The following is a 26,044-nucleotide window of genomic DNA, read 5'->3' as shown; positions in this document are numbered from 1 at the left end:
ACTACTACTGCTACTACTACTACTACTACTACTACTACTACTACTACTACTACTACTACTACTACTACTACTACTACTACTAGCTACTACTACTACAACTTCTACGACTACTAGTTACTACTACTACTACTACTACTACTACTACTACTACTACTAATACTACTACTACTACTACTACTACTATACTACTACTACTACTACTACTACTACTACTACTACTACTACTACTACTACTACTACTAGCTACTACTACTTCAACTTCTACGACTACTAGTTACAACTACTACTACTACTACTCAAAGAGTATATTTACTGAAAAGGTTCTACCCGCTTGAATCCGAGAAAGTGAAAAGTCAGACACGACGAGCCGTTGCCTCGACCTAACTTTACAGGCCCAAAATTAAAAATTTCATGAGATGCATGCTACTAATTATATCAGAAAGAGTTATCGAGTTGTCGCATGTCAAGATCATTTGATGAACTCTGAGATACTATAAAGGTTGGTTTAGTTTTTGTTAGTGCGCGATTCATTGAAGTGTCAACGGAAGCTGGAAGTGTTTGTTGCCGGGGTTTATTGCAACGTTGAAGTCAACCACAACATGCACAATGACGGCCTCAGCTTCCGGCTACGCCTTTGCTCACAACTGGCCGGACTGGGAATCAAACCCACACAAACAACTACTTCGTAATCTCAAACTAAAGCTATTTTCATAGTCAAATTTAGGTTTCATGAACGAACGCCCATAATTTAGACGATTGTAATGCACGTAGATATCGTGCATGAAGGTTTACATTAGGCTGAAACCCTCCTTTCAAACTACATGTTTCCGTGTTTTGCTAAAAAAAAATAAACAATCGTTCTTACTGATATATCAATTCAAATATACCACGGGTCCGTTTGCTACTTGTAAATAAAATCCTTATGCGTGCTCAACCTAAATATTGTGTGTATTGTGACCTTCCCTTGGAGGGCCCCACAGTATACTATCTGGTGATTGGCTGCAACAGGACAAGTATCAGCATGAATGAAGTAGGTAAATAAATAACGCCTTCCTACAACCGGTGTGTAGTGATAGTTTGGCTGTGGTTGTGGTTTCCAGGCCTAATACATCGATCGAAGGTAACACGATTTTGTTTTCAGTATTTGTATTTACATGCATCATACTGCACATAATAAGTAAAAAAAATATATGTTTATTAATATTGTATAGTTAAGCTGTATTAAGTTATGCACGTCAAAGACATCGTACATATTGATTAAAAAACGTATGCTGTATACCGGTAATTAAAATGGTACATATTGTTGATAGTTACTCACAAACTTTATGCAAGTAGCAAGTAGATACATGTGTTTTTATGCTTGTTATATTTTGAATTTTTTAATATGTAATTGTATTGCTTGATCATGTCCTTACATTGTTTAATTGTTTATATTGACACGGTAGAATGGTTTAAAATGATATTTCCTTGTTTCGCGTCTGTGGTCTTTTGCAGGTTACATATTCTGTTAAGCATGCTTATGACACCGTTCAGCTTGACTACCTGTCGATGTTGCATACTATGACAGTGTACAGATTGACCTACCTGTCCGTGTTTCATGCTTACGACATTGCACAGATTGGCATACCTGTCTGTGTTGCATGCTTATGACATTGTGCAGATTGGCATACCTGTCTGTGTTTCATGCTTATGACATTGTGCAGATTGGCATACCTGTCTGTGTTGCATGCTTATGACAGTGTACAGATTGACATACCTGTCTGTGTTTCATGCTTATTACAGTGTACAGATTGGCATACCTGTCTGTGTTTCATACTTATGACAGTGTACAGATTGGCATACCTGTCTGTGTTGCATGCTTATGACATTGTGCAGATTGGCATACCTGTCTGTGTTGCATGCTTATGACATTGTGCAGACTGGCATACCTGTCTGTGTTTCATGCTTATGACATTGTGCAGATTGGCATACCTGTCTGTGTTGCATGCTTATGACAGTGTACAGATTGAGATACCTGTCTGTGTTTCATGCTTATGACAGTGTACAGATTGGCATACCTGTCTGTGTTTCATGCTTATGACAGTGTACAGATTGGCATACCTGTCTGTGTTGCATGCTTATGACATTGTGCAGATTGGCATACCTGTCTGTGTTTCATGCTTATGACAGTGTACAGATTGGCATACCTGTCTGTGTTGCATGCTTATGACATTGTGCAGATTGGCATATCTGTCTGTGTTGCATGCTTATGACATTGTGCAGATTGGCATACCTGTCCGTGTTGCATGCTTATGACATTGTGCAGATTGGCATACCTGTCCGTGTTTCATGCTTACGACATTGCACAGATTGGCATACCTGTCTGTGTTGCATGCTTATGACATTGTGCAGATTGGCATACCTGTCTGTGTTTCATACTTATGACAGTGTACAGATTGGCATACCTGTCTGTGTTGCATGCTTATGACATTGTGCAGATTGGCATGCCTGTCTGTGTTGCATGCTTATGACATTGTGCAGATTGGCATACCTGTCTGTGTTTCATGCTTATGACATTGTGCAGATTGGCATACCTGTCTGTGTTTCATGCTTATGACATTGTGCAGATTGGCATACCTGTCTGTGTTTTATGCTTATGACATTGTGCAGATTTACATACTTGTCTGTATTTCATGCTTATGTTTTTGTACATATTAACATACATGTACGCATTTCATGCTTATGACATTATTCAGATTGACATATCTGTCTGTGTTACATGCTTATGACATTGTGCAGATTGACATATCTGTCTGTGTTACATGCTTATGACATTGTGCAGATTAACATACATGTCTGTGTTATATACTTATGCCATTGTGCAGATTGACATATCTGTCTGTGATACATGCTTATGACATTGTGCAGACTGACATACCTGTTTGTGTTGCATGCTTATGACATTGTACAGATTGACATACCTGTCTGTGTTGCATGCTTATGACATTGTACAGATTGACATACCTGTCTGTGTTGCATGCTTATGACATTGTACAGATTGACATATCTGTCTGTGTTACATGCTTATGGCATTGTACAGATTGACATACCTGTCTGTGTTACATGCTTATGACATTGTGCAGATTGACATATCTGTCTGTGTTACATGCTTATGACATTGTGCAGATTGACATACCTGTCTGTGTTACATGCTTATGACATTGTACAGATTGACATACCTGTCTGTGTTACATGCTTATGACATTGTACAGATTGACATACCTGTCTGTGTTACATGCATATGACATTGTGAAGATTGACATATCTGTCTGTGTTACATGCTTATGACACTGTGCAGATTGACATATCTGTCTGTGTTGCATGCTTATGACATTGTACAGATTGACTTATCTGTCTGTGTTATATGCTTATGAAATTGTACAGATTGACATACCGGTCTGTGTTACATGCGCATGACATTGTGCAGATTGACTGATTTGACATATTTATCTGTAAAACATGTTCATGAAACTGTGCCAATTGATAAACCTATCTGTGTTGCATGCTTATGACATTGTTCGGATTGACATACCTGTCAGTCTTGCATGCATATGACATGGTGCAGATTAACATACCTGTCTGTGTTACATGCATATGAAACTGTGCAGATTGACATACCTGTCTGTGTTACCTGCTTATGACATTGTGCAGATTGACATACCTGTCTGTGTTACCTGCTTATGACATTATGCAGATTGACATATTTGTGTTACATGCTTATGACATTGTGCAGATTGACATACCTGACTGTGTTACCTGCTTATGACATTATGCAAATTGACATATCTGTGTTACATGCTTATGACATTGTACAGATTGACATACCTGTCTGTGTTACCTGCTTATGACATTATGCAGATTGACATATCTGTGTTGCATGCCTATGACATTGAACAGATTGAAATACATGTCTGTGTTACATGCTTATGACATTGTGCAGATTGACCTACCTGTTTGTGTTACATGCTTATGACATTGAACAGATTGACATTCCTGTCTGTGTTACATGCGTATGACATTGTACAGATTGACATACATGTCTGTGTTGCATGTCTATGACATGGAACAGATTGACATATCTGTGTGTGTTACATGTTCATGACATTGAGCAGATTGACATATCTGTTTGTGTTGCATGCTTATGACATTGTCCAGATTGACACACCTGTCTGTGTTGCATGCCTATGACATTGTACAGATTTACATACCTGTCTGTGTTGCATGCCTATGACATTGAACAGATTGACATACCTGTCTGTGTTACATGCTTATGACATTGTGCAGATTGACATATCTATCTGTGTTGCATGCTTATGATATTGTACAGATTCACATATCTGCCTGTGTTGCATGCTTATGACATTGTGCAGATTGACATATCAATCTGTGTTGCATGCTTATGATATTGTACAGATTTACATATATGCCTGTGTTGCATGCTTATGACATTGTGCAGATTGACATACCTGTCTGTGTTGCATGCTTGTGACATTGTGTAGATTGGCATATCTGTCAGTCTTGGATGTTTGTGACATTGTGCAGATTGACATACCTGTCTGTGTTGCATGCTTATGATAATGTAAAGATTTACATATCTGCCTGTATTGCATGCTTATGACATTGTGCAAATTGACATATTTATCTGTGTTGCATGCTTATGATATTGTACAGATTTACATATCTGCCTGTGTTGCATGCTTATGACATTGTGCAGATTGACATATATGTCTGTGTTGCATGCTTATGACATTGTGCAGATTGATATATCTGTCTGTGTTACATGCTTATGACATTGTTCAGATTGACATACCTGTCTGTGTTGCATGCTTATGACATTGTGCAGATTGACATTTCTGTCTGTGTTGCATGCTTATGACATTGTGCAGATTGTCGTACCTGTATGTGTTGCATGCTTATGACATTGTGCAGATTTACATACCTGTCTGTGTTGCATGCCTATGACATTGAACAGATTGACATCCTGTCTGTGTTACATGCTTATGACATTGTGCAGATTGACATTCCTGCCTGTGTTGTATGCTTATGACATTGTGCAGATTGACATATCTGTCTGTGTTACATGCTTATGACATTGTACAGATTGACATACCTGTCTGTGTTACATGCTTATGACATTGTGCAGATTGACATACCTATCTGTATAACATGCTTGTGACATTGTGCAGATTGCAGAACCTGTCTGTGTTGCATGATTGTGACATTGTGTAGATTGGCATATCTGTAAGTCTAGCATGTTTGTGACATTGTGCAGATTGACATACCTGTCTGTGTTGCATGCTTGTGACATTGTGTAGATTAGCATATCTGTCTGTGCTGCATGCTTGTGACATTGTGTATATTTACATGCCTGTCAGTCTAGCATGCTTATTACATTATGCAGATTGACATACCTGTCTGTGTTGCATGCTTGTGACATTATGCAGATTGACATGCCTGTCTCTGTTGAATGCTTATGACATTGTGCAGATTGAGATACCTGTCAGCGTTTTCATGCTTTTCATTCTTCGGATATTTTCAGGTTTTCATACTTGTGTTGTTTTTTCCTTGTAAAACTACATGTGGTGAAATGCATTTGTTGCATTCATTGGACACTGCACAGTTGTGGTACATTGTGCTGGTTGACAAAGATGTGTTGCCTGCTTGTGACATTGCACAGGTTGTTATATCTTTGTTCAGTACTTGTGTCAAGCTTTCTTGAATGACAGGGCTGAACATTTGGTTCAGGTGCAATAATGTAGCCCATCTTTGTTTTATTCAAACTATTATCAGCCAGTGTTAAGTGGATTGAAGTGTGCTCATCGTAAAAGTAAATGAGTGGTTTTGTGTTTGCTGTCTTTTTTGCTTTGTACTGCACAACTTAATCTGAAAATACACAATGTATTTTTGCATCAGAAACGGTAAAATAGTCATAACTCCAAATGTCACAAACATCACTGCTATTTTCTCAGATGCCCCCAAAGCGAAAGGCAGCAGCAGGAGCAAAGGCCAAGGGAGGTAAGAAGGTCAAGGTCGAAGAGCCTGCAGCCCCTGCAACCCTGAAAGATGCGGCCGCCAAACTGAAGGCAGAGGACAAGAAAGTCGGCGGAAAGAAGTCCCACAAAGTGGATACCTATGTGCCTTTGGCAGCTTCTTATACAGTATGGAATCTAATGTTTATGGTCATTGCTGCCAGTGGCTGAACTTAACATACCTTTATCTTATCCAGCTGTAATGTATTTCTGTATTTTACTTGTTTGCAAGCATATTCATTGTACTGCGCTGAGTAATATCTTTTCGGGGTGTTTAATTGTTGTTGTTTTCTATGAAGAAAACAGTTGCCAAATTGTCTCAAGCACCAAAGTGCTGTCATAAAATGTTGAAAGGCAGACATGTCTGATAAACTATGTTTTTGAAAGTCTTTGACTAAAATATATTTTAAATCTAACAAGAGCTGATCCAAGACAGCACGCTCGACTGTTCTTCTGCTTTAATAGTATCATGTATATTTAATATCAGTGACCTGATATAATGATCTAGCGAGGATTGCATTTGGGCCAGTGAGGTCAAGGACACTGATACTAAAAAATATACATATTGTATCTGCTCAAATCTTGAGTTTGAAATATTTTGTAATTGTGTGTGTATAAATCTATTATTCAACCTTTCTTGCAAAGTTATCTAAATTCAACTATTTAATTGATAATTAAAAAGTTAAAACAACTAGTTTCTTGAAATGGTCACATTTTTTGTTTCAATTTATTATAGATACTGAATTTGTTTTTCAGAAATTTGTTGATGTCCCTCATTAAACAAATAATTTAGAAACCGGTTGACATTCCACAAAGTATGACTAACTCCCTTCTGCCAATATTGATACATTTGAAATAATAGTGAAAAATTAATTTTTAGGGAAAAAAGCTGACAGCATTTTCAGTTTTTGTTTATTTACATAGCATCACTTGCTTTGTCGATTAAGTCACATGACAGAGCACACTGTACATGTTATTTGTAAACACTTAATAATGGAGGTTGAAAAAAGAAAAGGTGGTTGTCAAAGTGAACAGATGGTAAAATATGGTTTGTTTTTACCTAAATTGCCAAATAGCAAAGTCATTTGAAATAATTGAAACAATAATAGAAACAATGGTTTCAACCAAAATATTTTGTGACATCCATCATTTAATGTCAAAATTTGTTTCCATAAAATAATGCAGCTTTACCACTTTGGCATGTACATGTAGATAAGGATTACTTTATCAATAAACAATGAAATATTTTGCTCAAGAATGTAAAATATAACCACCACAATATTTTCAAAATTGTTTGGTTGGTAGAGAAGTCATTACACTGAAAACACATAAATTGATACCTTTGTAATGCATACCTTTAAAAAAGTATGCGTATATTTGCACAACAATTCTATTATTTTACAGACAAGATACACTGATGCAGCATCTTAAATATTCAGCTGTAAGTTCACATATAATACATGACAGCTGCAGATATTCATCTTAACTCTTTCAGTGCTGGAACCAAATTTTGAATGCCTTTGCAAACAGTTTGGATCCAGATGAGACGCCATAGAACGTGGCGTCTCATCAGGATCCAAACTGTTTGCTATTCTGATAGTATTCTTTTAGAAATTCAGCAGACAACATTTTTTTATCAGATGACAAATTTCCCAGCATGCAAAGGGTTAATTTGACAACAGTTGGTTTTCTCATATTTTTCCTATCACAGGTCCTTGATGATTATGACTGCATGCTGAACCAGACAAACATCGGTGACAACAACAACAAGTACTATGTGATACAGGTCCTTGAAAAGGGAGGCAACTTTTATGCCTGGAATCGCTGGGGAAGAGTGGTAAGAATTTAATATGCTGATTGTCTGTATTGCTTTCATCGTCAGACCTCACAGAATATATTTTAGCGGTGCTCTGTGAAAAGGGGGTTTAATGCATGTGTGTACAGTGTCATCCCAGGCCCCAGATTAGCCTGTGCAGTCTGCACAGGCTTATCAGGGATGACACTTCCCGTCTTAAATTGATTTTTGCTACATGTAAGAAGACACTTTCTTGAAATAAAAAAATATAATAAAAGTGGAAAATGTTGTCCCTGATTAGCCTGTGTGGACTGCACAGGCTAATCTGGGACACGGCTTTATGCACATGCATTAAAACCCCTTATCACAGAGCAAGGCCTATTTCATTTCCACTACATTATATGTCTTGAAGTACAACAAATTTTAGCCAACATGAGTTATGACGATGGTAAAGCATTCATATATGAGGCTTGCTTTGGGCTTTATGCATGTGTGTAAAGTGTTGTCACAGAACACCAGTCTGCACTGGCTAATCAGGGACGACAATTTCTGCCTAGAATGGATTTTCATTTAAAAAAAACAGCTTCCTTTAAACGAAAAATACCATAAAAGCGCAAAGTGTTGGTCCTGATTAGCCTGTGTTGATTCTTTTCTTCAGGGTGAAGCTGGAGCCAATGCTATGAAAGGGCCTATAGGCAGAGATGCAGCAGTTAAAGGTAATTTCTATAATGAAGGTTTACATTTAAGTTAATTTAACCCAATAATTGGTACATTTTGCAGGTAATGATATTGCAAATGACAACGATCTATTTTTTAATTATATCACTCAATGATTTTGGACCATTATACACTTTTAAAGTGCTGTTACTAAACAGATTTATATTTCAGCCATTTGGTTACAATTCACTTCAACTTGGTCAACTATGAACACATAGGTGTATGATTCAAATTATAATAGCTTACATTACAAGCAGAACCTACAATATCATCTTATTGATTTAAGAATTTGTTAGAATTATTTACGATATCCCCCAACAAATGTGTGCAACAATCAAACTTTCATGCCTTGCCCCTTATTCATGAAGATATGCAAGTGCCAATGTATTCTTTCTTCAAAATAATGCATCTTTTTTCATTAAAGGTTACTGGTACGTATTACATGGTTATACCACCCTAATACATTTGGTAAGATCAGCAGGTATTCAGTTGTTACACTCTGGGTTCGTATTAATCAGCCCAATCTTAGAATAAGAAATCAAGAAAATATGTTCGGCTTTGAATTATTGATAAACAGGCTATACATTTTGCTTTATCAAAAATAAAGTCGTTACAATGAAGAATTGTGTCATAAGAGGTTTTCACTTTTGTGTCATATTGAACTGTATAACACTATGAGAACAAAACCGTTAAAAAAATATTTGTTATTTTTATACTTCAGTCTTAACATTGGTTGGTGAATATTAGCCCAGGTTTACGTTGATATTCTCTCGTTCAGTCTCATCTCAAGAAGCAGGCCGTATTAAGGCTTGATTATAAAACTTAGAAAGAGGAAGATTACTTACAATTAATCTTCGCTGTAGTTTGCAACCAATATACTTTGGTATGGTTAATGGTTATTTCCTTTATGGTTTTACGTTATGGTGTCATGCTGATTTTTAACCAAAATACCTTGGTTTTGTTATTTCCTTTACAGTTGTACTTTTATGATGCCATGAAGATTTTTAAACAAGATATTCAGCATTTGTCATGCAGATTTTTAACAAGATAAATTGCCATTGTTATTTCCTTTACAATTTTACGTTCATTATGTCATGCAGATTTTGAACCAACATAAATTGCCATTGTTATTCCTTTACAGTTTTACGTTCATTATGTCATGCAGATTTTGAACCAAGATAAATTGGCATTGTCATTTCCTTTACGGTTGTACATAAATGGTATTATGCAGATTTTGAAAAGAAGTTCAAGGACAAGACGCGCAATAAATGGGAAGATCGCAGCAACTTCAAACCGTCTTCTGGAAAATACACACTCATAGAGATGGCTGATGAGGATGAAGTAGACGCTCCAGTGAGTGGTGCACAATTCATTGAGCTGTGCTCTTGGAAAACAGGGTGTAATGCAAATGCGTAAAGTGTTGTCCTGGATTAGACTGTGCAGTCTGCACAGGCTAATTAAGAGAAGAAACATTTCACTTTTATGGAATTTTTCATTTAGAGGAAGTCTCTTCTAAACAAAAATCCAGTCTAAGTGGAAAGTGGTGTTCCTGATTAGCCTGTACAGATTGAAACAGCTAATCTGGGAAGACACTTAATGTACATGCATTAAGCCACATTTTCGCAAAGTGTGGCTCTTTTTTCATCATAGGTATAAAATTGGGTCATCTAGTTTAGTTACCGGTATGCCAGAGCTGGACTGCACATCATGGAGGATGGTTGGTTTGTTTTCCAACTCAGTCCATTAATTATGTTTTGATTAGTCATGAAATTACTTCTGTGGCTGTTCTCCCTTCCCTTCTGATTCAAGTAGGGCAGTTGACAGTTACCTCCCTTCCCTTCTGATTCAAGTAGGGCAGTTGACAGTTACCTCCCTTCCCTTCTGATTCAAGTAGGGCAGTTGACAGTTACCTCCCTTCCCTTCTGATTCAAGTAGGGCAGTTGACAGTTACCTCCCTTCCCTTCTAATTCACGTAGGGCAGTTGACAGTTACCTCCCTTCCCTTCTGATTCAAGTAGGGCAGTTGACAGTTACCTCCCTTCCCTTCTGATTCAAGTAGGGCAGTTGACAGTTCCAGGCATGAGTATGTGCCTTTTAGTACTGGTTAACCAGCTTAAGCAAGACAATTTTAAGTACGTTTACTGACCAAACTGGATTTGACAAAAATGCTTTTAAAATAGCAAAAATAAAAATAAATAAATAGTATTGGGTTAATGCACATTTATGAGGTCGTAAATGCTTGCAGAAGCCTGATAAATGGCCTAAATACAACTTAATGGCCTATTCTGGGGATAAACTACAGCATACTAGAGACAAACATCAAGGATATGCAACTGAAACAACTGTGTACCAGTAATTGAGTTTAAAATAATATAATCATGGTGTTAAAGGGGCCTTTTCACAGATTTTGGCATGTTTTGAAGTTTTTCATTATATGATTTATATTGATAAATGTAAACATTGGATCTAAAAAGCTCCAGTATAAAAATAAAGCATAAAATTAAAAAAAGTAGAAAAAGAGTAAACCTCAGCAGGGCTCGAACCACTGACCCCTGGAGTCCTGGAGTAAAAACTCAACAAATTTGACCACTCGGCCATCCTGCCAAGTATGTATGACGGATGTATTTTACATTTTATATAAGCAATCTTCGTAGTTTCACAAAATATAACTACAACAACAGAACTCTCCAAATTATTCAATTGTTTTGCGTTGCAATGCTTGATAATTTTCAGCTTTTTAAATCGTCAAAAGATGCATATAATGGCTATAGTGCATGGTAAATGTTCAGTATTACTGTTTCCTCACAAATATCATAACTAAAATGAAAATTTGCGAGTCTGAAACAACTTTTTTCAATTTTGTCAATTTACCAAACCGTGAAAAGGCCCTTTAAAGCTGTTCAGTATCTTCTCTGTTATTTATAACCCAAATTACGCCCTCTCTGTTACGGTACCTGTCATTCATGGTTAAATTAAGATATTTTGATGAAAATAGACACAAAACAAGAAAGAAAACCAACATTAGGTGGTAAATTGTTTCAAAATAAACTGCACACGGAAAATGAGCAATATGAAGCTATGTAATACAAATGTAATAACGACCTCAAAACAAAGAAAACCATTTCAGATAGTAGTCCACTGCTCCTGTTTACATAATTTGTGTCTCTTAAAATTTCTGTTTAATGCATTGTCTGATTGGTCCTCTGTAAGAAAAAGTTTATATGGCTGTTGATAAGAATAGGATATATTCATAAAGGCGTAGTGTAAGGTAAAAGTAAATTATTGGGTTATTCAAATAATAATGTGTATGAACCAATAACATGAACAGCATTATCTTTATGCAAGCTGTGAACTGTTGGCAAGTAGGTTTTGAATTTTGAAAGCAGGGTTTATTATGATCTTTATGAGTTATACCAATATCTAAGACTTGTATACTTGAATTCTTCATAATTGTGGACTTTCATTTGCACAGGCGGCATCTGTAACTGTAGCAGCAGCAGCATCAGGCAAGAAGACGGCCCCATCCAAGCTGGATAAGCCAACGCAGAGTCTTCTACAGCTGATATTTGACCACGACATGTTTAGGGACACCATGAAGAAATTTGATATTGGTAGGTAACTCCATTTGTATTTTTTTCACTTTAGCTGTCTATTCCAGGTTTTCACCTAAATTGACCTTTATCTACAGCCAATAATATCTAAAAGAAAATGTCTTTCCAGTAGGCCCAAATGCAAAACTGGAATAAAATAAATAAATATTGTTTTTGCAGTTCTAAAACCTTCAATGAAAATAGATATAACCAACAAAAACCAATTAACACCAACGCCTTTTATCTTTTTAAAAGATATTTGTTGTTAGTTTTAGTTAGGACATGTGATATTATTTTAGAACGATTGTACTAAATGTATTAGAATCATAAAATCTTTTTTGGTACCTGGGAAGAACTATCTATTGTCTTTATGATGTTGGGACCTATACCTGAATGGGGATCAAACACTGGATTATTCAGTTCTAGGCAGACACTTTGTTTTCCTTACTTAACAATGGCAAACTCTGTTTTTTGTTTCAAAAATCATAGCAAAAGTTTTGAATTAAATTGAGATATCACAGCTGTTTCCGAAAATAAGTTTCGTTCTGAGAAAACTGGGTTAAATGCATGTGCATACAGTGTCATCCCAGATTAGTATGTGCAGTAAGGTCAGGCAAATCAGGGACTACACTTTCCGCCTAAACTAGATTTTCGTTAAGAAGTGACTCTGGATTTTCGTTAAGATGATCGTAAAGACTGCCTTTAAACTTAAAATGCCATAAAAGTGGAACGTGTCGTCTCTGATTAGCCTTTGCAGATTGCAAATGCATTAAGCCCAGTGTTCCCAGAATGAGGATAAAATAATCCTAAATAGTCGTTATTTAATAAATATACTTGTGCATGGTCAAAGAATATGTTGAATATTGGATGAGTTACACTTAAAAGGGGTTTGTTCATTTTTCAGTATGTCCAGTTATGTTGCCGGTAATTCTTTTTACATGGTACACCTTAATATCCTATTGACAAAGAACCAAATAATATGTAGTAAAAAGATCATTTTAAAACAAGTGTACCCACATAGCACAGTTAAGTATAGTTATCATTTAAAATGCAGAATATTTATATGATATTTCCTCATATTTATCTCTCAATAAAAAGCTCTCTGCATTCAAATATTTTACTATTATATAATTTGGGCTAACTCGGTCTTGATTAATATTCTACACATGAACATTTAACTATGAAAAATAACTTCTTAATTAAGCCTTGCTCTGGGTAAATGGGGCTTACTGCATGTGTTTAAAGTCTTGTCTTAGATTATCCTGGGCAGTCTGCACAGGCTTATCAGGGACGATACTCTCCTTTCATGGTATTTTTAATATGAAGGAAGTATTATCTTAGCGATAATACAGTCTAGGCAGAAAGTGTCGCCCTTATTATACCCACACAAACAAAGTTTAGGGGGGTATATAGGGGTGAACTTGTCTGTCGGTCTGTCTGTCGGTCTGTATTAAGTGTCTGCTCTCTAATTCAAGTAGTTTTCATTCGATCTTCATCAAACTTGGTCAGAAGTTGAATCTACATGATGTCTAGGCCAAGTTCGAACATGGGCCTTGCCGGGTCAAAAACTAGGTTTCGTGGTCACTTAGTGCGTTTTAAACATTCAGCATGTTGTCCGCTCTCTAATTGTCCCCTACCGGTTTCACCGGAGAGGACTTATGGTTTGCGCTCCGTCTGTCAGTCCGTCTGTCCGTTACACTTTTCCGGATCCTGCAATAACTTAAAAAGTTCTTAATATTTTTTCATTAAACTTGGAACATGGAAAGATGGCAATATGGACATTATGCACGTCATTTCATTTTGTTCCTACGTCAAAAATTCTGGTTGCTATGGCAACAAATAGACTAGAAATACTGCTGAAAATGGTGGTTTTCTGGATCTTGCGATTACTTTAAAAGTTCTGAATATTTTTTCATGAAACTTGGAACATGGATAGATGGCAATATGGACATTATGCACTTCATTTTATTTTGTTTTTACATAAAAAATTGTGGTTGCTATGGCAACCAAAAAAAAATAAAATCTGAAAATGGTGGAATTTCTGACAATGGTGGAGCCGGTAGGGGAACCATATTGCTTGACAATAGCCTTGTTCAAGTAGTTTTGCATCTGATCTTCACCAAACTTGGTCAGAAGTTGTATCTAGATGATGTCTAGGCCAAGTTCGAACATGGGCCTTGCCAGGTCAAAAACTAGGTCACGGGGTCACTTAGTGCGTTTTAAACATTCAACATGTTGTCCACTCTCTAATTCAAGTAGTTTTCATCTGATCTTCACCAAATTTGGTCAGAAGTTGTATCTACATGATGTCTAAGCCAAGTTCGAACATGAGCCTTGCCGGGTCAAATCTAGGTCACGGGGTCACTTAGTGTGTTTTAAACATTCAGCATGTTGTCCGCTCTCTAATTCAGGTAGTTTTCATTCGATCTTCACCAAACTTGGTCAGAAGTTGTATCTAGATGATCGTAAGGCCAAGTTCAAACATGGGCCTTGCCGGGTCAAAAACTAGGTCACGGGATCACTTAGTGCGTTTTTTAACATTCAGCATGGTGTCCTCTCTCTTATTCAAGTAGTTTTCATCTGATCTTCACCAAACTTGGTCAGAAGTTTTATCTAGATGATCTGAAGGTCAAGTTTGAACATGGGCCATGCTAGATCAAAAACTACGTCACAGTGTCACTCAGTACGTTTTACACATTCAGCATGGTGTCCGCTCTCTATTTCAAGTAGTTTAAATCTGATCTTTACCACACTTGGTCTGAAGTTGTAACTAGATGATGTGTAGGTCATGTTCAAACATGGGCCATGCCGGGTCAACAACAAGGTCACGGGGTCACTTAGTGCATTTTAAACATCACAATGTTGTCCGCTCTCTAATTCAAATAGTTTTCATCCAATCTTCACCAAACTTGGTCAGAAGTTGTATCTAGATGATGTCTAGGTCAAGTTTGAATATGGGTCATGCCGGGTCAAAAACTAGGTCACGGGGTATCTTAGTGCGTTTTAAACCTCACCATGTTGTCCGCTCTCTAATTCAAGTAGTTTTCATCCAATCCTCACCAAACTTGGTCACAAGTTTTATCTAAATGATCTCTAGGACAAGTTTGAACATGGGTCATTCCAGGCCTAAAACTAGGTCACGGGGTCACTTAGTGCGTTTTTTAACATTCAGCATGGTGTCCGCTCTCTAATTCAAGTAGTTTACATCCGATCTTCACCAAACTTTGTCATAAGTTTTATGGAGATGATGTTAAGGCCAAGTTAGAACATTGGCCTTTCTGGGTCAAAAAATAGGTCAAGGGGTCACTTAGTGCCTTTTAAAAATTGAGCATGGTGTCCACTGTTTTTTGTGAAGACGACATGCAAAATATTATGAGTCAATGCGGCATGTGGGGGTATTCGTCACGTCTGTAACAAAGCTCTAGTTAGCCTGTGCGGACTGTACATTACATTATAATTGCCAATCACAAATGTTGTTTTGATTGTCAGATGTCAAAAAAATGCCTCTTGGTAAACTGAGCAAGGGTCAGATCGCCAAGGGATTTGAAGTGCTGGACGAAATCGAGAAGGTGTTGGATAAAAAGAGCAAAGCCAATCTTGCGACTCTCTCCTCACAGTTTTACACGGTGATCCCGCACGACTTTGGGAGAAAGACTCCACCCGTGATTAACACTCTTGAAGGCCTGAGACAGAAGATGGACATGCTTCTAGTAAGAGTTTTGTTGTTGTTTAAGCTGTTACCAATCCCATACGCACTTTGACGCGTTTGAAGTTTCTTAGAAAATCAAATTAAGTTTTAGACGTTTCTATTAAAATAGATTCAATTTTTTAAACTTTTATTTCAAACCTTAAGATATTGATGAGCAGCAAACAGCATGAAACCTGAACAGACTGTAGTTTTAAGCTGGTTGCATGTAGCCATTTTCACTTTGCTTCTGATTAGGAAAGGGTTTTATGCAACCTTTTGCAACTCTTTGAAGAAGGCGGCATATAGCAGTCGCAATGTCAGTCTGTACTGATGTCATTCTGGACATAATCTCAGCAATACCTTGGCCATATATTAAAACAAAATTGGACATAAATGTAAACTGTAATAAGACAACGTCTCGAATGTGACACCCGTCTCCCTATTTGATAGGCAAAGGTGGCACTCACAGGTTAATGCTCAGATTTGGCAATGAAGCAGCTTGAAAACTGAGCTATAATAAACTTGACGTATATGATCAAGCCCTGTTTTCACAGAAGGAGGCTCAATAAATCATATGTGTCTTGTTCTGCGAAAACTGGGCTTAAAGTGTCGTCCCAGATTAGCCTGTGCAATCCGCACAGGCTAATCAGGGACGACACTACTTTCCGCTTTAATGGTATTTTAAGTTTCAAGGAAGTCCCTTCTTAGTGAAAATCAAGTTTAGGCGGAAAGTGTCGTCCCTGATTAGCCTGTGCGAACTGCACAGGCTAATCTGGGACGATACTTTACGCACATGCATTATGACCAGCTTTCACAGAACAAGACACATATTTGTTTGCGTACATTTAGGTGCTGGGAGACATAGAGATAGCACAGAGTCTCCAGAAAGAGAAGGACCGCAAGATTGGGGATGTGACGGGTGACACACTGCCCAACCCCATCGACGTCAACTATGGTCTGCTCAACTGTGAACTTGAGTATCTGGATCAGAAATCACCAGAGTTCAAGGTAATAATTGCTACCCTATCAACATCAAATACTAACTGTGAACTTGATTAGAAATCAACAGAATTTAAGGAAATAATTGATTTGTGAACTTGAGTATCTAGATCAGACATCACCAGAGTTTAGGGTGATAATTTCAGTTGTTGAAATTTTTTCAATTGCTAAACTGTACATTTATTTGCAAGGTAAACTTTCCTTAATAAATCTTACACTTGTTATGTACATATTAATAACATTCATACTTATTGAAAACACTTATTTTTAATGTTCATACTTATGGACAACACTTATTTCTTATGTTCATACTTATGGACAACATGTACTTCTAATGTTTAAACTTATAGAAAACACGTATTTTTTAATGTTCCTTCTTATTGAAACACATGTTTCTAATACTTGTCCATACTAATTGAAAACACGTGCTTCTAATGTTCATATTTATTGCAAATACGTGTTTCTAATGTTCATGCTTATTGAAAACACGTGTTTCTAATGTTCATACTTATTGAAAACATTTGTTTCTAATGTTCATACTTATTGAAAATATGTGTTTCTAATGTTCATACTTCTTGAAAACACGTGTTTCTAATGTTCAAACTTATTGAAAACACATGTTTCTAATGTTCATACTTATTGAACATGTGTTTCTAATGTTCGTGCTTATTGAAAACACGTGTTTCTAATGTTCATACTTATTGAAAACACGTGTTTCTAATGTTCATGCTTATTGAAAATACGTGTTTCTAATGTTCATACCTATTTGAAAACACGTGTTTCTAATGTCCATACTTATTGAAAACACGTGTTTCTAATGTTCATACTTATTGAAAACACGTGTTTCTAATGTTCATGCTTATTGAAAATACGTGTTTCTAATGTTCATACCTATTTGAAAACACGTGTTTCTAATGTCCATACTTATTGAAAACACTTGTTTCTAATGTACATACTTATTGAAAACACATGTTTCTTATGTTCTTATGTTTATACTTATTGAAAACATGTGTTTCTCATGTTCATGCTTATTGAAAACACGTGTTTCTAATGTACATACTTATTGAAAACACGTGTTTCTTATTTTCATACTTATTGAAAACATGTGTTTCTAATGTTCATGCTTATTAAAAACACGTGTTTCTAATATTCATACTTATTGAAAACACATTTTTCTAATGTTCATACTTATTGAAAACAGGTATTTCTAATGTTCAAACTTATAGAAAACACGTATTTTTAATGTTCATACTTATTGAAAACACGTATTTCTAATGTTCATACTTATTGAAAACACCTGTTTGTAATGTTCATACTTATTGAACACATGCACAGGTGATCCAGACATACACAGAAAATACCAGCGGAGGTTGGAGGAAGCCGAAGATCAAAGAGGTGTGGAAGGTCAGCAGGATTGGGGAGGTAAGGCCTTGTACATACTTAACCCTTTCCCAGTCAGAAGCAAAGTGAAAATGGCTATGTGCAAACAGCATAAAACCAGAATAGCCTGTGAATAACTCGCAGTCTGTTCAGGTTGTATGCTGTTTGCTGCTCATCAGTATCTTAAGGTTGGAAATGAAGCATTTAAAACTTGAATCTAGTAAGAAAGGTCTTTAATTAAATTTAATTTTCTAAGGGACTACAAATGGGTTAATATACGTATCTAAGTGGTAAAGGGTTAAATACGTATCTAAGTGGTAAAGGGTTAAATACGTATCTAAGTGGCAAAGGGTTAAATACGTATCTTAGTGGAAAAGGGTTAAATACATATCTAAGTGGTAAAGGGTTAAATGCGTATCTAAGTGGTAAAGGGTTAAATAGGTATCTAAATGGTAAAGGGTTAAATATGTATCTAAGTGGTAAAGGGTTAAATACGTTTCTAAGTGGTAAAGGGTTAAATACGTATCTAAGTGGTAAAGGGTTAAATACGTATCTATGTGGTAAAGGGTTAAATACGTATCTAAGTGGTAAAGGGTTAAATATGTATCTAAGTGGTGAAGGGTTAAATACGTATCTAAGTGGTGAAAGGTTAAATACGTATCTTAGTGGTAAAGGGTTAAATACGTATCTAAGTGGTAAAGGGTTAAATACATATCTAAGTGGTAAAGGGTTAAATGAGTCTCGTTCTGACAAAACTGGGCTTACTGCAAGTGCCTAAAGTGTCGTCCCAGGTTACCCTTTGCAAAGTCTGCACAGGCTAATCAGGACAACACTTTCTGCTTTTATGGTATATTATGTTTTAAGTATGGTATATACAGTTTAAAGGAAGTCTCTTATTTTATATCCAGTTTAGGCTGAATGTTGGGTCCATTATTAGCCAGTGCGGACTGCATCAGGTGTAGTGTGGGCAGACATATACTGCCCCATTGGTGCAAAAAGGTACCATGTGCCAATTAATTTCAATGTCATAATGTACATTTTTGCACCAAGGGGGTGAATTTATATATTACCAGACTAATAATGGGATTCTATGAGAATCCGTATTACTAGTTTTTTCAAGTAACATTACTACTCCAAATCAACAAAAATTTCGTACTTTATTTCGTTAAATAAAGTTTAACAATTATAAATCATTGTTCCTTATGGAAATTGCAGAAATTTCAACGCCGGATGTGGTCTGGATAAATAGATGTTTGTAGATACAAAATGCTTGTTTTTATTATTGTTTTGCATGGTACCATTTAAGTGTTCGTGTGTCGTATGAATAGATATGTTATCTATGTAATCATACCATATCTAGAGTTGAAATTGTTGTTTTTGCTATAAGGAACACTGATTGTTTAGGTGTTATCTTTATTTTACGAATTACTTTACAAAATTTTTGTTGATTTTGAGCGTTATAGAGACTTTAACCTTAAATTATGCCATTTTTGCATAACACCATTTCAGGACAAGAGATTTGCAGAACACAAGTCTGACAGAAAATTGTTATGGCATGGAAAGAGTGTTTCTTAACCTGTTATAAGGCTGTTTGTGCATAATACCATTTCAGGACAAAAGGTTTGCAGAACACAAGTCCATCACCAACAGAAAATTGTTATGGCATGGAACGAGCGTTGCAGTGGTGGCGGCCATTTTGAAGAGTGGGCTTCGTATCATGCCCCACAGCGGGGGTCGGGTGGGGTCCGGAATCTACTTTGCCTCCGAGAATGGAAAATCATCTTGCTATGGTAGGATAACTCAAATATTAAAGTTACTAAAGTCTGTCAGAATGTTATATTGGCAATATTTTGGTCAAGTTCAAATATGGGAACAAGTGGATTTAAAAAAATGTTCACCTGAATAAATCTTATAAGGAAATTCTTGACACTCTAAAAAAGCTAAAAAGATGTGAAAATCTTTATCCATTTAACCTGCTCTCACTAAAATGGCTTTTGTTTCATTTTCAATGACATTTTTTGGATACCAAGGCAATACAAAAGATTAAAATGAACATAGTGTTATCATTATTTCAATTACAGTTTAGTCCCTAAAAACACCCATGAGATGAGCTCCTGTGAAAGAAATATGTCATTGGTCGCACATCAATTCAAGTTAAAAAGTATTAAGATCTCAAATAACTTTGTATGGGGCAAAATTATGTTATATTTTCTAATTTCCAGATTTTCATGCAAGGAAATGAGTTAAAATAAAAATGAATCAACAAGTGTTAAATATTGGATCTGTTTGATCTGAGGGAATAATTACTTTCAGATGATTTTTAGCTCGGCTGTTTTTGGAAAAAAAAACACAAGGTATTGTTATAGCACGTCGTCGTCCGCCGTCGTCCGCCGTCTGTGTCGTGCTAAAACCTTTACATTTTGTCAAGGTTTTGAACATTGCCTCTAAAATCAAAGTGCTTCAATCTACAACTTTGAAACTTCATAGGTAGCTGCACCTTTATTAGTTCTACATGCCACACCCAATTTTGGGTTACTAGGTCAAAGGTCAAGGTCACTGTGACCTCTAAAAAATAAAAATAATAAAAATTCTGACAAGCTTTCATTTATTCAAAACTGCACCCGCAGCCGAGCGTGGCACCCGTTATGCGGTGCTCTTGTTATTTCATATTTGTATTTTAGTGGGTACTGTTGGGTCAAAGGATGTAATAAATTATTTTGTATTGATAATTCAGTGGTTGACGGGAATGCAAGGGTACTTTTTTAAAGTTTTTTTTGCCATTTGTGAGTATTACACTTTGGGCTTGAACTTTTGGGGAATGTATTCAACAGCATTACACTATTATTATTGTTATAATTTAAATTATCTAATTTCCATGTAACTTTTAAAGATTTCATATAAAACAGAATGAACAAAGAAACACAACATTTTTGTGAGCAATACGAAGCAAACGATACGTAAGCGGTCCAACAAAAAATAGAATAATGACACTTGAAAATGAACATTGTATAATGCTTATAACTTTTTACTCCGAAATATTAATACAAAATTTTACATACATTTACAAAATTATTAGAATAAATGTTGTAATACATTTTTATTGGAAACTGATATGGCCGCTTTGGTAATCAGATCTAAAAGAACTTTCTTTTCTGTAGAGAATACGTGTTTGAGCGATATGGCATTTTTAACATATAGTTGAACATATTTCCTTGTGAAGGTTGATCACTTAACTGGTTAATAACCGGTAACAGTAAAAGGCTAACCAGTTTAAATTATAAAAAAATTGTTACCTGTTGCATCCCTAGTATTTTTATTGTAGTATTTTATTTCAGTGGGTAGGATTAGTTTCAATATATTTACGGTACACTTTGTATTTCAATGGGAACAGTGGGTTTAAATGGTATTTTAAAGTTATACTTTGTATTTCAATTGGTACGGTTGGTTTCAAAGGTATATTTATGGTACTATTTGTACATCAGTGGGTACGATTGGAACCAAAGGCATCATGTTTCTGAACGAGGTAGCACTGGGCATGGAGCATCATGTGGATACCAACCAGTCCCATCTGAAGGCCGCACCTGCCGGGTATGACTGCGTGATTGCACAGGGAAATACTGAGCCAGGTAGGAATTTTAACCCTTTGCATGCTGGGAAATTTGTCGTCTACTGAAATGTTGTCTGCTGAATTTCTAAAATAAGCATTATCTTAGATTTTTTTTTCAAAAAATACTATCACAATAGCAAACAGTTTGGATCCTGATGAGACGCCACGTTCTCATCTGGATCCAAACTGTTTGCAAAGGCCTTCAAAATTCGGTTCCAGCGCTGAAAGGGTTAAGGTGTATAGATCTTCATAAGAAATAATTGCATTAAGATTTCCGTATTTATACCATAGGTCATTGCTTTTTCAAAGGCAAGCAAGCTCCTTGAGCAAAAAACAATGACTTTCCGCATTTATTGTCGTTATGAACACTTATATGCGTATGGTTTAAAATCTCCTCTTCAATAAGTTCGTGTTTTTTTTACATTTTTATGCTAAGTGCTTTTAGTGTTTATACAATTTCTAAACTTAAGCATATCCCTCCCAAAGCCTTTCTTAATATACATTTATATACCATATACATTGTATACAGCATTTTGTAAAAGGGCCTATACTCCTGCTACATTTATGAAGATTTAATGTAGATTCAGTTTACATATACTAGTACTCAGCCATGAAACTTTTCTCTAGGAAAAGAGGGCTTATTGAATGTGAGTAAAGTGTCGTCACAATTGAGCCCATGCAGGCTAATCAGGGACGACACTTATTGAATGTGAGTAAAGTGTCGTCACAATTGAGCCCATGCAGGCTAATCAGGGACGACACTATTGAATGTGAGTAAAGTGTCGTCACAATTGAGCCCATGCAGGCTAATCAGGGACGACACTTTTGAATGTGAGTAAAGTGTCGTCACAATTGAGCCCATGCAGGCTAATCAGGGACGACACTTTTGAATGTGAGTAAAGTGTCGTCACAATTGAGCCCATGCAGGCTAATCAGGGACGACACTTTTGAATGTGAGTAAAGTGTCGTCACAATTGAGCCCATGCAGGCTAATCAGGGACGACACTTATTGAATGTGAGTAAAGTGTCGTCACAATTGAGCCCATGCAGGCTAATCAGGGACGACACTATTGAATGTGAGTAAAGTGTCGTCACAATTGAGCCCATGCAGGCTAATCAGGGACGACACTTATTGAATGTGAGTAAAGTGTCGTCACAATTGAGCCCATGCAGGCTAATCAGGGACGACACTTTTGAATGTGAGTAAAGTGTCGTCACAATTGAGCCCATGCAGGCTAATCAGGGACGACACTTATTGAATGTGAGTAAAGTGTCGTCACAATTGAGCCCATGCAGGCTAATCAGGGACGACACTTTTGAATGTGAGTAAAGTGTCGTCACAATTGAGCCCATGCAGGCTAATCAGGGACGACACTTATTGAATGTGAGTAAAGTGTCGTCACAATTGAGCCCATGCAGGCTAATCAGGGACGACACTTTTGAATGTGAGTAAAGTGTCGTCACAATTGAGCCCATGCAGGCTAATCAGGGACGACACTTATTGAATGTGAGTAAAGTGTCGTCACAATTGAGCCCATGCAGGCTAATCAGGGACGACACTTTTGAATGTGAGTAAAGTGTCGTCACAATTGAGCCCATGCAGGCTAATCAGGGACGACACTATTGAATGTGAGTAAAGTGTCGTCACAATTGAGCCCATGCAGGCTAATCAGGGACGACACTTTTGAATGTGAGTAAAGTGTCGTCACAATTGAGCCCATGCAGGCTAATCAGGGACGACACTATTGAATGTGAGTAAAGTGTCGTCACAATTGAGCCCATGCAGGCTAATCAGGGACGACACTTTTGAATGTGAGTAAAGTGTCGTCACAATTGAGCCCATGCAGGCTAATCAGGGACGACACTTTTGAATGTGAGTAAAGTGTCGTCACAATTGAGCCCATGCAGGCTAATCAGGGACGACACTTTTGAATGTGAGTAAAGTGTCGTCACAATTGAGCCCATGCAGGCTAATCAGGGACGACACTTTTGAATGTGAGTAAAGTGTCGTCACAATTGAGCCCATGCAGGCTAATCAGGGACGACACTATTGAATGTGAGTAAAGTGTCGTCACAATTGAGCCCATGCAGGCTAATCAGGGACGACACTATTGAATGTGAGTAAAGTGTCGTCACAATTGAGCCCATGCAGGCTAATCAGGGACGACACTATTGAATGTGAGTAAAGTGTCGTCACAATTGAGCCCATGCAGGCTAATCAGGGACGACACTTTTTGCTTTTATTGTACACTATCAGACCTCAAATTCTCACCATCTGGACTTGCTTGTCTACCATATTCCAGACCCTGTAAAGAACACGACACTCAAGTTTGACGGCCAGACTGTCGTGGTTCCCCAGGGCAAGCCAATCCCCAACCCCGGCTGGAACCACAGCCACTTCAGTCAGAGCGAGTATCTCATCTACAAGGAGAGTCAGAACAGAATCCGATACCTGCTCCTAATGGAGTTCTAGACTAGGGGCCCATGTACATTTAGCTTCATAAGATATGTCATTACTTAGGATTAACTGATATGTCATTACTTAAGATTTACTGATGTGTAATAACTTAAGATTAACTGATGTGCAACAGTGTATCTTTTAGTCTGCTTCTCATAGACTTCTTGAACTGGTATCCATGTTCATGTTGATTCATAAAGATTTGTCATAACTTAGGATTCTTATGTGAAACTGTGCATTTTGTATCCGCTTCTCATATAGACTTCTAGAACTGGAGCCCATGTTCCTGTACCGTCATAAAAATATGTCATAACTTAGGATTAACTTATTAGTTTAAGAACTGGGGCCCTTGCTCATGTAGCTGCATAAAGATATGACATAACTAAGAATTAACTTATGTGAAACCCAGCATCTTTTAGTCTGCTTCTTATAGACTTCTGGACTAGGGGCCCATGTTCTTATAGCTTCATAACATACAGGTATGTCATAACTAAGGATTCAATGATGTGAGACTGTGCATATTTTATTCATGGTTATTATAGACTTGTAGACTAGGGGCCCATTTTCATAAAGCTTCATGAAAATATGTTGAAACTAAAGATTCATTTCACCAAGACAAATAATAATCTTGACAATTAAAATATTCCTAATAATGTTGTATTGTTTATGAATAATCCTCATCAGATACATGTACTCATGTAGTATAAAGTATAAATAATTAATAAGGATAATCGGTGTATCTATGACATGAGTCCAAAAAACCCCGTACACAGTTTATAGTCCAGATTACCATAATATTGTTTTGCATTTAATTGTTAGTCATTTGTAAAATGCTTTGTTAGGTTTATCATGTTAGTGTTTGCTTTTGTAATAGTTATTTTTATGCTGTTTTCTTTAAATCTTGTAACTGAAAGGGACTTGTTCAAAGATTTTTTTAAATTAAACAAAATATAATTAACCCTTTCCCACTCAGATACATGTATGCATTTTTAAATGTATGTAGTCCCTTAGAAAATCAAATAACATTAAAGACCTTTCTTACTAGATCCAAGTTTGTAAGGCTTCATGTCCAAACTTTAGATATTGGTGATCAGCAAACAGCATAAAACTTGAAAAAGGTTGCAAAACTTGAAAATCTGTTCTGATTTTGTTTTTAACTGTTTTGTTTTTTACATTTACCCTGTGTCTATTTCACTATTTCCATGTACTTTTATTTATTATATATATATTTTTGTTTTGTTACTGTCTGTATTTAACGTTTTACTATTTCCCTTTGATATATTTTATTAGTTGTCTATGTTTTGTTTATTTAATTTACAGGTTAATACTGTTACTTATAATGTTAAGCTCCTTTACTTTCAACTCAGACTTTTACAAGTTTTGGAAAGTTAAACATCAATATGAAGAGATCCATTCACAGCATGCCTGTTTTTAACCATTAAGTTGTGTCTTCATTTGTAGCTTTTAAAAATTTCATTTCAACTTGCATGTGTATCATTTTCTTGTTTCATTTTTTGAAACCAATATATAACATGTTTATTTTTTAAAGTTTTACTTATTTTACATCTAGTTGTATTGCTTTCAATATTGCACTTTTGTGATAGAAGGTTAACAGCGCTCATTTTCATACAGATTGTATGTTTTTATTGTACTGTAATAACCATATTTGCACGTTTGCAGTGATTAATTGCTTTTTTATTTTGAGTGTTGAAATATTGATAATTAAAGAAAAAATATTCCAGA

General features: G+C 36.4%; 1 protein-coding gene across 1 annotated transcript; it reads left to right on the top strand.

The window, feature by feature from the left end:
• Positions 1-978: 978 nt before the first annotated feature.
• Positions 979-26,044, top strand: LOC127880663 (protein mono-ADP-ribosyltransferase PARP3-like). Its single transcript, XM_052427994.1, has 12 exons — positions 979-1,120; positions 6,009-6,197; positions 7,780-7,905; positions 8,522-8,579; positions 9,812-9,933; positions 12,052-12,190; positions 15,659-15,879; positions 16,707-16,865; positions 18,192-18,278; positions 19,849-20,026; positions 21,719-21,862; positions 24,147-26,044. The coding sequence occupies exons 2-12, from the start codon at positions 6,009-6,011 to the stop codon at positions 24,314-24,316; spliced, it is 1,593 nt and encodes a 530-aa protein (XP_052283954.1). The 5' UTR covers positions 979-1,120; the 3' UTR covers positions 24,317-26,044.

This window comes from Dreissena polymorpha, chromosome 1 (assembly GCF_020536995.1).
Source record: "Dreissena polymorpha isolate Duluth1 chromosome 1, UMN_Dpol_1.0, whole genome shotgun sequence".
Classification (NCBI taxonomy): Eukaryota; Metazoa; Mollusca; class Bivalvia; order Myida; family Dreissenidae; genus Dreissena; species Dreissena polymorpha.
The sequence above is the reverse complement of the archived record's forward strand: the minus strand, read 5'-3'. Positions and strand labels throughout refer to the sequence as shown.